Source organism: Elaeis guineensis, chromosome 7, assembly GCF_000442705.2.
Source record: "Elaeis guineensis isolate ETL-2024a chromosome 7, EG11, whole genome shotgun sequence".
NCBI classification, from domain to species: domain Eukaryota; kingdom Viridiplantae; phylum Streptophyta; class Magnoliopsida; order Arecales; family Arecaceae; genus Elaeis; species Elaeis guineensis.
This window is the reverse complement of record NC_025999.2, coordinates 97,398,972-97,412,816: the sequence shown is the minus strand read 5'-3', so window position 1 is coordinate 97,412,816 and position 13,845 is coordinate 97,398,972. Positions and strand designations below refer to the sequence as shown.

The window sequence follows — 13,845 nt, the reverse complement described above, 5'->3', positions numbered from 1 at the left end:
AGTAAATTTGGGCAGTCCTTGTGTTTGTTTTTTATCTTATCTTTTTTTTTTTTTTTTTTTCTAAATACGTCTAATCGGACATGTGCAAACAGTGGATGTGGCAATACTTGGACCATTTACTCGTAATCTTTTTTTGATAAAAATTGACTCGTAATCTTCATACCTGCTGTTTTTCACTATCACTAACTTGACGGCCCACCTTCCAACGACGAGACATATTTTTTGAAGTCAAGGAAAAAAAGTTGAAAATTAGATTTATTTTTGGATGGCAATATACTCTTAAATTAATTCTCCCTTTTCTTGGAAAAAAAAAAACATCACGTTACTTGAAGAATGTGAAGCATGTAAGACTAATTTTGCTTGCAATACAAATTATGAAACTCTGCATATTTCTTTGAGAGCTCAGAATCAGTAGACAAAAAATGGTCTTAGAAAAAGGTCAAAAAATGCGTGAGGATCAGCGTTATATGAACCTACGGAATGGTAAAATAACAAGACGAAAAACAAAAGACAATAACTCCAAATATGTCATCAATCATGGAATCACCGTGATCCATGCGGTATGTACCATCCAGGCATGTGCAAGTCGGGGATGCCGCAATTCCTGTACCATTTGACTCGTAATTTGTTTTTCTCTTATTTGGAAAGGAAGCGTCCCATACTTGATGATCCCACCCACCAACCACGCTATATTTTTATCGAAATGAAGAAAAGAAATGAAGTACCGACAAAGTCGACCGGCCTTGCAGATCTTGGGCTTGACGGTGTGGCGAAGGCGGAGCAGAGCCCGGCCGGTGGTCGGGCTGAAGCGGTAAAGAAATGGGCTTGGAGCCGAGGTAGTGCCCGATGGCGGCGTCGGGATAGTGGATGATTCGGGGTTGGCGGCGTCTGTGGAGCCTGCTGATGGAGAGCTCTCATTACCTTTGCCTATAATCCCACGTGATAGGCTCATTCTACCTAATAATTTCCCCTGATGACGGAGAGACGACTGAAAAATTATTGCCTATACACTACGTGATCATACATGCAACCAATAATATCCATTGATTTCTATGGACTCCATTAATTGGATATGTATCTCAATGCACCGTCAACAAAACCTGGGGCCATAATTGATTGCATGTATGGTCACACCTGTGCTTATACTATAAGTAATAATTTTTTGTTGCTTGAGAAGTTATTGCCTGCATTATGTGCACTATATGGCCAGGTACATAGCTAATAACAATTGCTGATTCCCATGAATTATATTTATCAAGTATGCGTCTTGATGTATTATTAGATAAATAAGCGATTATAATTGGCTGCATGAATGATTGTGCTGGTGCATGCGACGAAAAATTATTACCTATGTTGCATGCATTATGTAGACGTGCATGCAACTAATAACGGCTGCCGGTTCATATAGACTCTAGTCATCGGGTATATATTTCAGCGCACTATCATGGAAACTAGCGGCTGTGAATGGGTGCATACAGATATGCTAGTGGATGCAATGTAGAAAAATAATTTCTCCTATTACTTGTTGTTGACCCGCGATCCGTTCATCTAGTTATTGTTAGGAGCTAGGTAGGTTCAGCTGGATTCTCTTTAAAAATTGGAATCTGGATTAGACAGAGCTGGGCTTGCTTTGTGGTTGGTTACCCTAGACAATTTAGGCCGGGATTACTTGTGCTATGGGCCTTGCTGTTTGTTGGATTAATTGGGCTTGGATTGTGACTGGGCTAGGTTTGGTGATATTGCTTAGACTTGTTCGTTAGTTTGGATTCTCTTGCCTCTCCTTCTCTCTTCTCTTTTTTTTATTTTTGTTCTCTCTTTTTCTCTACTGTTTTTATTTTCTTTTTTATCTCTAATAAAATTAAGAATAAAAAAATGGACTTATTTTTGGATGAAGCTAACTGTTTCGGATTTTCTTACTTGATAAGATGCACTCTTCTTGCTTAGCAAGCCCAAGAAAGATTATAGAAACCAAAAAACAGCTAGCACCTAGCATAAATTTAAAATAATCTTTGATTCGAAGTGGCTCCATGGGCTTCTGTTAGGATGGTATCATTTTTTTGTCTATTGCCAAGGGAATTAGATTCCACTTATCCATCCATTTTTTTGACCCTAATCAATGGAGTGTTTGTTCTATTTGTCTTCGGACTTAAGATAGGATAGGTATACAATAGTCAGTTTAATTAGTATCCTTTTGAGAAATTATTCCCTACATTGTGGGCACCACCAATTACAATCATTCATTTCTACGGCTTCATTTATCAAACATGCATTTTGATGCACTGCTATCAGGATGAGCGATAATGATTGATGATATATACGGTTATATAGTACATACAGTGTAGAAAATAAATTTCTATCCACGTCCTTAGAAAAAAAAAAAAAAAAGGAAGATCATTTAAGTTATAGGTTGTACAGATTTCAACAGGTCCAATTCAATGGCATGGCCCAAAAGAGATGACCCAATTTGGAACGATGCGTGTGACGGGACAGGAACCGATTGGAATGACTTTAAGCACCACCTCAACCCTCAAAACGTCCGACGGGGCTCCAGGCTTCTGAGAAGGTCGAAGGGTTTTTGGGGTTTTAAGGCAGCACCCAAGAGGAGAGAGGCCACGAAGGGTAGAGTTGATTGGAACAGAGACAGAGGAGACACGATGCCTCTGTACGATTGTCTGCTACTGGCGAAGCCCCATGTGAAGAAGGAGGCGTTGATGGATCTGGTGGCTCGCGTGGGCCGGCGCGTCTGCCAGCGCAACGGCGTCATCACCGACCTCAAATCCTTCGGCACCGTCCAGCTCGGCTATGGGATCAAGAAGCTCGACGGTCGCCACTACCAGGTTCCACCCTCCCCACCTCCAAATATCTCCACAATTTTTTTATCTTTATGCCCATTCCTTCCCCCGTCGCCTTCTTTCTTGATTATTTTTTGTTTTTCTTTTCCCATTCAATTGCTCATGTTTGCACTTGTATGAATGAAGGTCTATACGGTGCTTTTGGTTTGATGTTCAGGTTTTATGCAATGATGATCCATTAAATTATCTTTTTATGCCTCTTCTAGGATGACGATGTCAAGAATGCAACTAAGTATCATTAAAACAAATTGGAGTTGAGATTTGGATAATTTAGTCCTTTAGCATGATTGTCTCTATGTTTCTTTACTTTGTAGCCTCAGTGTTTGATGAAATGAGCGGGAAAAGAAAAGAAAGGGCGATACATGAAAGGATTGTATTTTCCTAATGGGATTTGAGAGGAGTCTAACCTGAGATTAACGTCATTGGAGATGTTGGTTGGAATAACTGTGATATGATGACGATGATTGCAAAGTGCCGTGACAAATAAATGTTATTTTCAATCGTGGTACTAGATCCTAACAATCAGGAGCCACCATCTTAGTCCATCATGTTTTCCTGATTTTTTTGTTAGTTTTTTTTTTCTCGATGGACAGCTTTATTCAGAAAAATTGTTTTTGATGGAGGGTTCTTTTTTTTTTTTTTTTTTTTTTTTGTGGTGATTGTCATTGTTTGGGAACCACCTATGGAAAGTGAATAAGCAATTTTTAGAAAGATTGTCCTTTGATGTAACCATGACTTAAATATGTGCTGTTTGAATTTCTCTTCCAAGTCCAGTGAACAGGACTATGAGTTTGAGATTTTAGTCATAACCACAATATAATATCTAATCTACAGAAAAATTAGCACCAATATTGGTGTTTTTCTTTTTTGTTATATTTAGTTTTATTATCAATCTTCATCTAGCAACCCTTCTTCTTTATTCTCTTCAGTTTTTTTTTTTTTCTTTTTTTCTTTAAGAGTACTTCAAACTCCACATGTCATTCAAAATCATGTTGGTCTATGAATCTGCAAATAAATCTGTGGGACCAAATGGAACTAAAGATGTAGGGTTTGGATCCCCTGATCTTTCTATTGTAGATTGGATTAATAAGTAAACATGCTAATACATAAAACAATAAGAACAAGTGCTGAAGAATGCATGCTTCTTACGTATGACGTAGGACCATCAACTCTGTAGGCATTGCTGCAATTAATATAAGATGATGGTTTTATAAAATGAACATCTGGTAGAAAAATTTTTTCATTGAAGAAAAATTTTTAGTGTAGTGTTGAAGAAGAAACTATTGGGAGGCTTTTAAGTCACCCTGAGAAAGTCATTATTCCATGTGTTTCAAGTGTATAGATGGTGAGGGAAAGTATAAATATTTGCCTGTGCCTGCAAGTTGACCCTTGATATTTTCAGTCAATTGCTACATTTTGCTGTAAAATATTCTTAGTGTATTTCTGAATAATTACTGAGAATGCGGTAGTGGATTATCCAAAAGCCAGTAAAAGGTGTTTGAATTAATCCTGAGTCATGCTGGAGCATGAATAATTTCAGGAGAAATAAATAGGATCAAGAAGACAAGACATAAACTCTACTTTGAAGTACAAAAACATGTGGGCTGACCAACAAGTAGACCCATGGAGGTTAAATTCCAATTTTAGACAGCATTCTCAGTGAATAACATTATTAGTGTGATATCACACTTTTTGACTGAAGGAAAAAAGGAATAGAGAAAGGAAAAAAGAGTAGAAGAACTGTGGTAACAGATGTTGGTTGGAATTTAGAAGTAGGCTGTTGTAATGAAGTATATGGAATCTTTACCCAGAAAAGGTATGTATGTATGGAATCAACTTTACGTTTTATATATCCTCTTCATCTCTCTCGATTCATTCTTTTATAGAATAAATCTCATTATATATGGTGAACTTTCACACAGTTTTGTTAAACAATAGGGATGCCCCAATCAGCATGCAATATTTTAAAAGGCATTACCTTTAATACAAGTAAATGATATCATTACTCTTTTCATGCAGTTGTATTCCTATGTATATTAAGCTTTATCACTAGGACAGGGGTTGTCTTTGGGCTTGAGAGCTATAAGTGGAGACTATCTGTGTAATGGTGTTTATTTATTTATTTGTTTATTTGACATGTTCTTGCTTGATTGGGCAAGATTACCCACCCTCATTTGTACACATGGACGGATGTTGAAAGGCTTGGGGTTCATGGTTAAGTATTTTGTTATCAAGGCACATGCAAAATTCTTTGCTTGTGACATATATGTTGGTAAATATGTAATATCTGGTTTGTGTATCAGATTTGGTTATGTTTTTCTTCCTCCAGATGTATAATTATCCGTATTATGCAGTGTCGGTGTTGTTGTTAAATGGTAACATTGTGTTTTAACTGTTCTGTTTTTTCTAATATGCTCAATGCGTGCTATATGTGCAGGGCCAACTCATGCAGATGACTATGATGGTTCCACCTAGTTTCAATCAGGAACTTCAATATTTGAATAAGGAAGACCGTCTGCTTCGATGGCTTGTTGTAAAACACAGAAATGCTGTATATGGACTAGAGTTCATTAATGAGGATGATGGAAAGGATGAGCTAAGCATGTTCCGCAGTGGTAGCTTGCTAAATAAGGGAGATGATGAGGATGATGATGATGATGAGGATGAGGATGATGATGAGGACTACGAAGTGGACTAGACTGTTTAATGAGTTTCTGCACTATGGTATTCGATTCTCCAGCGGTCAAATATTGAGTATAATAACTCATGCTTGCAAATTGATGGAAAACGGGAAGAGGGGACATGTTTATGATTTGGGTGTGGTAATGGCATTGAAGAACTGGAATTTTGTTCTCTGTTTTCCTGATTTGGTTTGTTGAATGTTTTATTCTAGTCTACAGAGTGCATGACACTTAATTTAGAGAAAATTGTGCTTTTGCAGTTAGCATGGATTACTGTAAATCTTGATTTCGTTTGTTGGCAGTCCAATTTCCAAATTTTCAATCCCCTCTAGTTACACCTGTCCCAGCTGCTGTAATTTGTTGATGTCATATTTATTATTATGACAGATGGTGCAAGCTCTAAGATATCCGCTGATTGGGAACACCGTAAGCATTTGATGTGTGACCTTTTACAAATGGCTAAAGTTACTGCCCCAGAAGCCATGGAAGCTTCTTTTCTTCTTTTAATTTCTTGGATTGGATAGAATATTTTCTTTTCTTTTCTTTGCTTTTTTGAGTTTTGACGAATCTAATTTATACTCTTAACTGGATTTGATTTGCAATCATGGACTAAAGGAGACAATGTAGGGAAGTGGTGCAAAGGCACGCCTTTGTTTGATAAGCTGATTGTTTAATTATGTAATGCTTTTGATTTTTCATCTGGGCACCTAGATCTTTCACTCATGCTGTCCTCAAGTAGTGTTGTCTTTGCTGTATGTTTTTTTCATGTAAACTGTGAGCTCATTTGCTGTATATTTTTTCACATGTAAGCTGTGAGACTCAAGAAATGCAGGAGTTGCTGTATGAACTAGTTGAAGAATGATGCCATGGCTTATAAATTATGGAAAAATTACCATTGTTCATGTGTACGCCTGCAATCACCGATTTTTTGGGTTCCATTGCCGCCAGAGGTGAGCTGAACCCATTCTTGTCCTGGATGGTCTTTCTTGCTCTGGTCCGTCCCTATTAGCATAAACAACTCTTATTTATACTATATTATTAAAAGTGATATAGCGTTTAGATTTTGTCGATCAAATTTTGAGACTAAAATATTCTTGTTTCCTCCTTTATAAATACATATATGTAAAAAAAAAAAAAAAAAAAAAATACAATTAAAAAATTAGCGACTATTCATTCTTTTATCCTATTTCCCATTTATACTTTTTTTTTTTTTTTGTAGACATCCTTAATCGGTTGGATTCCTTTTTTTCTAAAAAAAAAAAAACTCTTATCTTTTATCTACATCCTCAGTTGATTAGACTCTTTCGTACATTTAAGAAAATAAACATACTATTTAGTAAGCCCTGTATTATTTCTCTTATCTCCTATTTTTCAAAATTTTATGTTAATTTATGTTCTTAGCATATGCAGCTGTTACATTATAATTAACTCAGACAGGCAGAGCAGGGAAACTACTGTCATGAAAGATGCGTATGGGTGCTGATCGGTATATATCTTTGCAGACTACAAGCTTCACCAACATTAAGGTCATACGGCCAACACTAAACTACAATATCTGTATAACGTTCTTCTTGCTTTTGTTTTCTTCTGGCATTCTATCAAGGCTCAAAGCAAAGCTATCCGGCAGAATCTTCATGTTATGTCATAGATACCTTCGGAAGCACTTCACTTGTAACAATTTTAAAATCCCACATCACCTTGAAAAGGGTCGAACCCATGCCTTTAATTAGAAGAGAGGAGACCGACACACGAACTACATCATTCCACTTAACCACTGCCAAATCGCACTGCATCTTACCAAACCAGGCCTATGAACCATGTTTCGTGAAGAGTGATACATGTCTGTAGTTGTCGTGAGTCCATGATACCGTTATACGGTACACACGAGAGAGAGAATCTTAGCCGTGCGTAATAAAGATGCGCAGCCATCAGGTAGGTATGCCTGTGAATGCCACCACCTTTATGGTTGATATATATAAATATAATCCTTGGAGACCCACTTATCTTTTTTCTCTGCTTCCACTTATTTCTTTTTTTTTTTTTTTTGGTTCTCTGCTCTCACTCATGCGCACAGGGTGGCAAGCCTCAGCATCACATCAAGTTTTCGTCGTGTTTGTGATCCCCAGCGCCAATCCATTTTTAAGTGGTCCATGCTTTCTGCTGGATTTCGAATAATGTTTACCGTTCATAGCTTTTGTTATATGAACATGGTTGATTTAGAATGTGATGTGGTAGTGAATTGCAACTTCCAAAGAAATTAGGTGGAGAGATTGCATATATCTTTCCTCCCACAAGCGTTGGCATTTCTCAAACATGCAGATGAGGTACCCTTGAGCTCTTATAAGCGTGTTAAAATGGAGACGGGTGTCCATATATTACTCCTTAAGTGCTCATCATTAATTCAAAGAGGCCTCAAACTCAGTTCTGTTTCACTTTGTTTGACGAAAAGACCCATATTATATGTGCACCCATGTATCGGTGATTTTCCGAAGGCATTTTCTTAGTGTCTTAGGTATGTCTGCAATTTTGCCATTACAATACAAACTCTTGCCTCAACAATTGCCTCAGCCGTCCTTCTCATGCGCAGCCCAAGCGTAGTGCTAATTTAAAAAAACAACAAAGGAAATCTCTGGGAGTCAATATTACGGGCAGACATCATAAATGCGAAAGTCTACTCAATCTATTTATATGTAATAGCTGTTTTGTTAAAAAGAAAAAAAAAAAAAATTAATGCTCGATCTCTGTCACGTTTTATCCCTTGAAACAAGGATGGCAAAAACACATTACTTTCACTCAAATAGACAATGAAGAAGAGAAGTCTTACCCAACACGGGGGGAAAAAAATCACGGTTTTCTTTTTTGTCTCCATCGTTAGAGCCAAACCTGACATTCTTACTTCTCATGTTTGTAATTTTGTTGCATCGTCCATCCAAGTTTTTAAGTGTCACATTTCTTTTAGAAAAGAATCTGCTAATGTGACTATAATAGCTAGTAAATGTTGACTATATTTACCGCATACATCATAACACAGAGACCACCAAATTACCTCTCGGTGCTCTCCGGCCATGAGAACCGGGCCATCAGAAACTCAGAAAGACAGAACTCAAGAAGGCTGGTCCAAGGCTAGTGGGTTGGCCAAATTTTAAAGTCAAAAGATCCAATCGAGCTCACCACCTACCACCAATACCGCGCATTAGGATTAGCTCATCCACTACCCGGTGGTACCCCAAACAAAAGACTAACACATGCAGTGGCAGTGGCCAAAAGCCCAAAGCCTGCACCATCGTAGCACCTATCAACATCATCCTGTTTTCCTACACCTCAAGCCACAAGCCCCTCCATTCCAAAAGTTATAGCATGTGGAACACCCAGCGTGGGTGGCCAGGCCTGTAAGTTAATATATCCCTGTTCCAGGACCCCTCCTCGGGCCTGGCAATTAAATAAAAAGAAGAGGAACAGAAATAAAAGAGATTCCCCTGCCACCACCTCTCCACTTCACTCCCTGTCTCCTACCATGTTCTTTGCTTCAATCCATAGCACCGAAGAACAACAGAGTGTAGCAACAAAAAAAAAAATTTCCAGTCCTTCGGGTTCTGTCCACTAAACATTCACTCAAGCTCTCAAGATCTCCTCCGGAAGGTGGTGGTGGTGGTGTGCTCCCCCATTGGACTAATCTCTACTGGTCACGGGTCAATATCAGTACAGATAACATCGCTTGCTCTGGAGTTTTGTCGTTGGACTCACTCGCTCCTCTTCTCTCTCTCCATTAACTCCTGGTTCCCAAGTTCTCTTGTTTTGGATTGTTCTTCTTGGAGTCTCAGAGTAAGTTGCTCTTCGTTCAGGGGTTCTAAAATCCTCGATTTCTTCATTAAAAAGCTCTTCCTGGTGCTCTCTCCTTGACCACTCTGCTTCCGAGCTCCTTTTCTTCTCGTTTCTTTCTTAAAGCTCGTAGCTTTGTTTACGGAAGATGGTCTTGGTGGGACTGGCGGCGCTGGTGGTGGCGCTTCTGGTGCAATGCGGCGGGGCAGTGGCGGAGGTGACGTGCTCGGGTGCCGTGCCAATGAGGTGGCGGAGGGAGGTGATATCAATTACCGACTTTGGGGCGGTGGGGGACGGGAGGACTCTTAACACTTGGCCTTTTATGAAGGCGATATATGTGATTCAGCACCGCAGGAGGAGGGGTGGAACTCTTCTCTACGTTCCTCCTGGTGTTTGGCTCACGGGGAGCTTTAACCTCACCAGCCACATGACCCTGTATCTTGCCAGAGGAGCTGTTATTAAGGCCACCATGGTATTACTACTTTGTGTTTCGCCCTTTTTCTCTCTTTTTTAAGTTACTACCTTGCAATGACCCGGATTTTGTGGTAAAAATTGTATCTTTTGGCTTGAGTTAGAGAAGCATTCATCTAGATGCTAAGTAGAAGGGCATGAAGAACTTATTTGTTTAATGGCTTTGTTAGAGTAACTTTTTTTTCAAAAAATTTGGATCTGGGCTAGTGAGGGAATGCTTAACCGAAGCCGTGTCTAATTGGCTCTCTTGGTTTCAACTCTTCGGTTGACCCATGTAGTTAAGCTAGCTTCTAAGATTTACAGCAGATTTTCTTTTTCCTTTCTTCTTCCAAATAATCTTCTAGAGTTGGGTGGTGCAGGATACGTGGAACTGGCCCTTGATGGATCCTTTGCCATCTTATGGAAGAGGACGCGAGCTACCTGGAGGGAGATATAAGAGTCTTATCCATGGGAATGGAATTCGTGATGTTATAATAACAGGTTTATACTAGCTACATTCCTTTTATTATGTTGCTAGCTTGCTAGAGTTTTCCAGTTGTTTTAGCAGTGGCAAGTTATTGTTTCCATGGCAGTATTGAGAATAATATATATATATAGAAGTAACTTAAAGATTACTCATGGTGTGTTAGAGGGATTTTTCTTAATCCAGCAAAAAACAGTGAAAAAGTCCATTCCGTGTCATAGGGATCTATCATTTTAGTCTTATCAGTGCCCTGCAATTGAAACACCACAAGCTGTAATTAGAACTCTGACATCTTGAGCAAGACATATTCTGCTTTTCATGCACCGGAGGCCCTTTTCTTGTCAAAAATCTTCTGATGGCGATACTGTTTATATTACTTCGAAATGTTCTTGCTCAGTTGGGTGCAATTAAGTTTCTAAGAAGCACATGATCTCTATAAAGAAAATGCCCTCGCCCTTGACAGAAGACAAAACAAAAGGAATCTGACATGCGAAGCAATGATAAACTCAGATCAGATAGAACACATATAATAACAACAATTTACCCTGTATTTTGCTAATAATTTTCTCTTTCATGCTATCAGAATGGATAAAGAATTTAGATTTGTTGTTGTTTATGCTTAGTGGTTTGTGTTCGGTCTTTCTGGCTGACATGAGCTTTGCTGGCTTCCTGTGCCCAAAAGCTTTATCCGTTTTCCTTAGCTTAGGCACGATCCTTTAGTTTTCCTAGGTTTCGTTAACATCACAGGACAGTAAACCTACAAAAGACTGACATATAACCTACATTTCCAAAGCACATCACCCAAGTTCGTACAAAATCCTTTGCAGTTCAAGTTATTTATTTTGAAGTGTAAGATATAAACTAACAAATGTTTGAAGTTGCAGATAATTTTGTCTTTATTCACAAACACAATAAAGTATACAATGTAAACAGAAAAGGGCCTGAATTAAGCTGGCTATCCTAGCTTGACTCAGGGTCATTAGGTTGACCAAGTCTGATTGTATAGTTTGACTCAGCTCATGAACATGATATTGAGCTGAATCTTGGTTAAGAACAAACCATGTACACTGGAGATTGACATTAAAGGAGTTCAGGCTTGCTACTTACAATGACAATTGTGAACATACATATGTAGGACCGTACTAATATAAGTACTTTAATCTATGTAATAATGATTCTTTTGTTCACAGGTGAAAAAGGAATAATCGACGGCCAAGGTGAAGTGTGGTGGAATATGTGGAGACAAAGATCCCTGCGTTTCACAAGACCTAATCTCTTGGAGTTCATGTATTCCAGTGATATCCTCATTTCTAACGTGATCCTTCAGAACTCTCCATTTTGGAACATTCACCCTGTTTACTGCAGGTGAATTCTTTTTTTTTTTTTCAATCTCTCCTAACTCTTTTAAGATGCTGAGTCTCACTAGGATTCTACCCTGTCCTTGTTCCAAAGGAACGGATGATATGAATACCTGTATTTTTTACTTTATATTGCAAATTATCATAGAAATCCTTCAATTGTTAATCCTGTTATTTTCAGGGTCAGTTGCACAAGAATTTACCTCAAATTCCTACAAATTTTTAGCTTTCAAACCTGGAGTTATATAAGAAGCCATATATTTCCCAAATTATTCTTTCATTGTTTTGTGATCAATGGAACTCGACCATGTTGTTAATAAACCCTTACTTTTGAAGCAATTGCTCTCTTGGAACAATTGCTTCTACCTTTGGCACATACCTTTCTGTCTCTTATCTTGATGAAGTAAGATACCAGAACTTCAGAATGCAAAAGAGGAACTAAGGGGCATATTATTCCCGTCACCTTTTGGTTATATCTTGCTTCCATTATCTGTGAAGTTAAAATGTACAAGGCATGAATTCCATGCTGGCTCTGTACGAAATTCTCTTTCAATGGTATAGAAAAAAAATATGTTGTAGCTTTCTCGATGAGATTTCTGAAAGAAAAGATGGTCAGGTCTCATCTAAATCTAACCATTACTTTCTTTCAGCAATGTGGTAATAAGATACGTGACTGTATTGGCTCCATTGGACTCTCCTAACACTGATGGAATCGATCCAGGTATAATTAACTTCTGTAGTTCTATTTGGTTTCCTTTTGTTTTTATTTTTGTGTTACAAATAGCATATATAAAATTTTTAAGCGAAAAAAAAAAAAATCTTCTTTTTCTTGTGAATTAGTTTTTGCATAGAAGAGCTCTCTCTCTCTCTCATCGGTATACGGTGGGCTTGCAAGATTGTTAAACTGTGGGCTTTTCTACAATTATGAATTACAGATTCCAGCTCCAATGTCTGCATTGAGGATTCCTACATTTCCACTGGGATGATCTGGTGGCTATTAAGAGTGGATGGGATGAATATGGCATCGCCTATGGCCGTCCTAGCTCGGGCATTACCATTAGAAGGTTGACAGGCTCCTCTCCCTTCAGTGGAATCGCAATTGGAAGTGAAGCATCAGGAGGGGTGGAGAATGTCTTGGTAGAGAACATTAGTCTCTTCAACACCGGCATTGGCATCCATATCAAGACCAACGTTGGAAGGGGAGGGTATATAAGAAACATAACATTCAGTGATGTGAACATGAACAAAGTCCGCAAGGGAGTCAGGATTGCAGGAGATGTGGGCGACCATCCGACGAAAAGTTCAATCCATATGCAATCCCAACCGTCGATGATGTGACGATCAAGAACGTTTGGGGCACCAATGTCCAGCAACCTGGGTCGATTGAAGGCATCAAGACCTCACCCTTCACTCGGATATGTCTCTTTAATGTTAAGCTCTGGGGCGGACCGCAGAACACGCCATGGAAGTGCGCTGCTGTGAGTGGGGCTGCCCTTGGGGTGCAGCCGTGGCCATGCACAGAACTGACCAGAACCTCTGAGTCAGGTTTCTGCTCGAATGCTTTCTAATGTTTGCTGATCATTTCATTGAATGCTATTGTTGTGTAGGAAATGTATGCATTCACCTTTCCACTGATTGGAATAACTTGTTTGAGGGTTAGACATCGGTTGATTAGAGAATAGGATGCTAATGTGGAATTAGAGGTTTTGTCAGGAAGCATTGGACCACTTCCTTATCCATTTGTTTTTAGATGCCCATGAAATGGCTATGTTTGTGTTAATATTTGGAGTCATTGTAATTGTTCCAAATATTTATTCAATCCATCTTCATTTCTTCCAACCTTTGTTTTCTTTTCTAATGGAGTATGCCTTCCAGCAAGTCTCATCCATTCTAACTTAACCTTTGTTTTCCTACTTTCTATTATAAGATCTATTGCAGAGTAACAAAACGTTCATATAATCCGAAAAGATCTCTCACTTAAGCAGCAGCTTTATTAGAGTTAGAAAATCCTTTATACTTATTTATAATTATAAATGTTGGATCAAATACTATTTTGACTTGTGAGATTTTGTTGAAAAAATAATTTGGATTTTTATTTTGGTAAAGAATATTGGGATTCATTTAAATATATATTTAAGGACCATAGGTCCATGATTTAGAAACATTTCAAGTTAGGAGCAAAATAAATAACCTAACTAACT

The 13,845-nt window shown here is 38.4% G+C and overlaps 2 protein-coding genes across 2 annotated transcripts; both read left to right on the top strand.

Annotated features, from left to right (window-relative positions):
• The first annotated feature begins 2,474 nt into the window (after window positions 1–2,474).
• On the top strand, window positions 2,475–5,855 carry LOC105048210 (uncharacterized). The gene is made up of 2 exons (XM_010927445.4): window positions 2,475–2,837; window positions 5,290–5,855. The coding sequence occupies exons 1-2, from the start codon at window positions 2,655–2,657 to the stop codon at window positions 5,548–5,550; spliced, it is 444 nt and encodes a 147-aa protein (XP_010925747.2). The 5' UTR covers window positions 2,475–2,654; the 3' UTR covers window positions 5,551–5,855.
• Window positions 5,856–9,021: 3,166 nt separating this feature from the next.
• Window positions 9,022–13,462, top strand: LOC105048211 (probable polygalacturonase). Its single transcript, XM_073260416.1, is given in 7 exon segments — window positions 9,022–9,824; window positions 10,183–10,303; window positions 11,477–11,651; window positions 12,295–12,365; window positions 12,580–12,621; window positions 12,624–12,935; window positions 12,938–13,462. Coding segments are annotated over 7 exon segments (1,320 nt in total). The 5' UTR covers window positions 9,022–9,500; the 3' UTR covers window positions 13,213–13,462.
• The last annotated feature ends 383 nt before the right edge of the window (window positions 13,463–13,845 follow it).

Bases quoted from the DNA above. Each gene is read 5' to 3' on its own strand.
- LOC105048210 (XM_010927445.4), top strand. From the start codon at position 2,655: ATGCCTCTGTACGATTGTCTGCTACTGGCGAAGCCCCATGTGAAGAAG. The intron at 2,838-5,289 runs GTTCCACCCTCC...CTATATGTGCAG, and splicing joins TCGACGGTCGCCACTACCAG to GGCCAACTCATGCAGATGAC.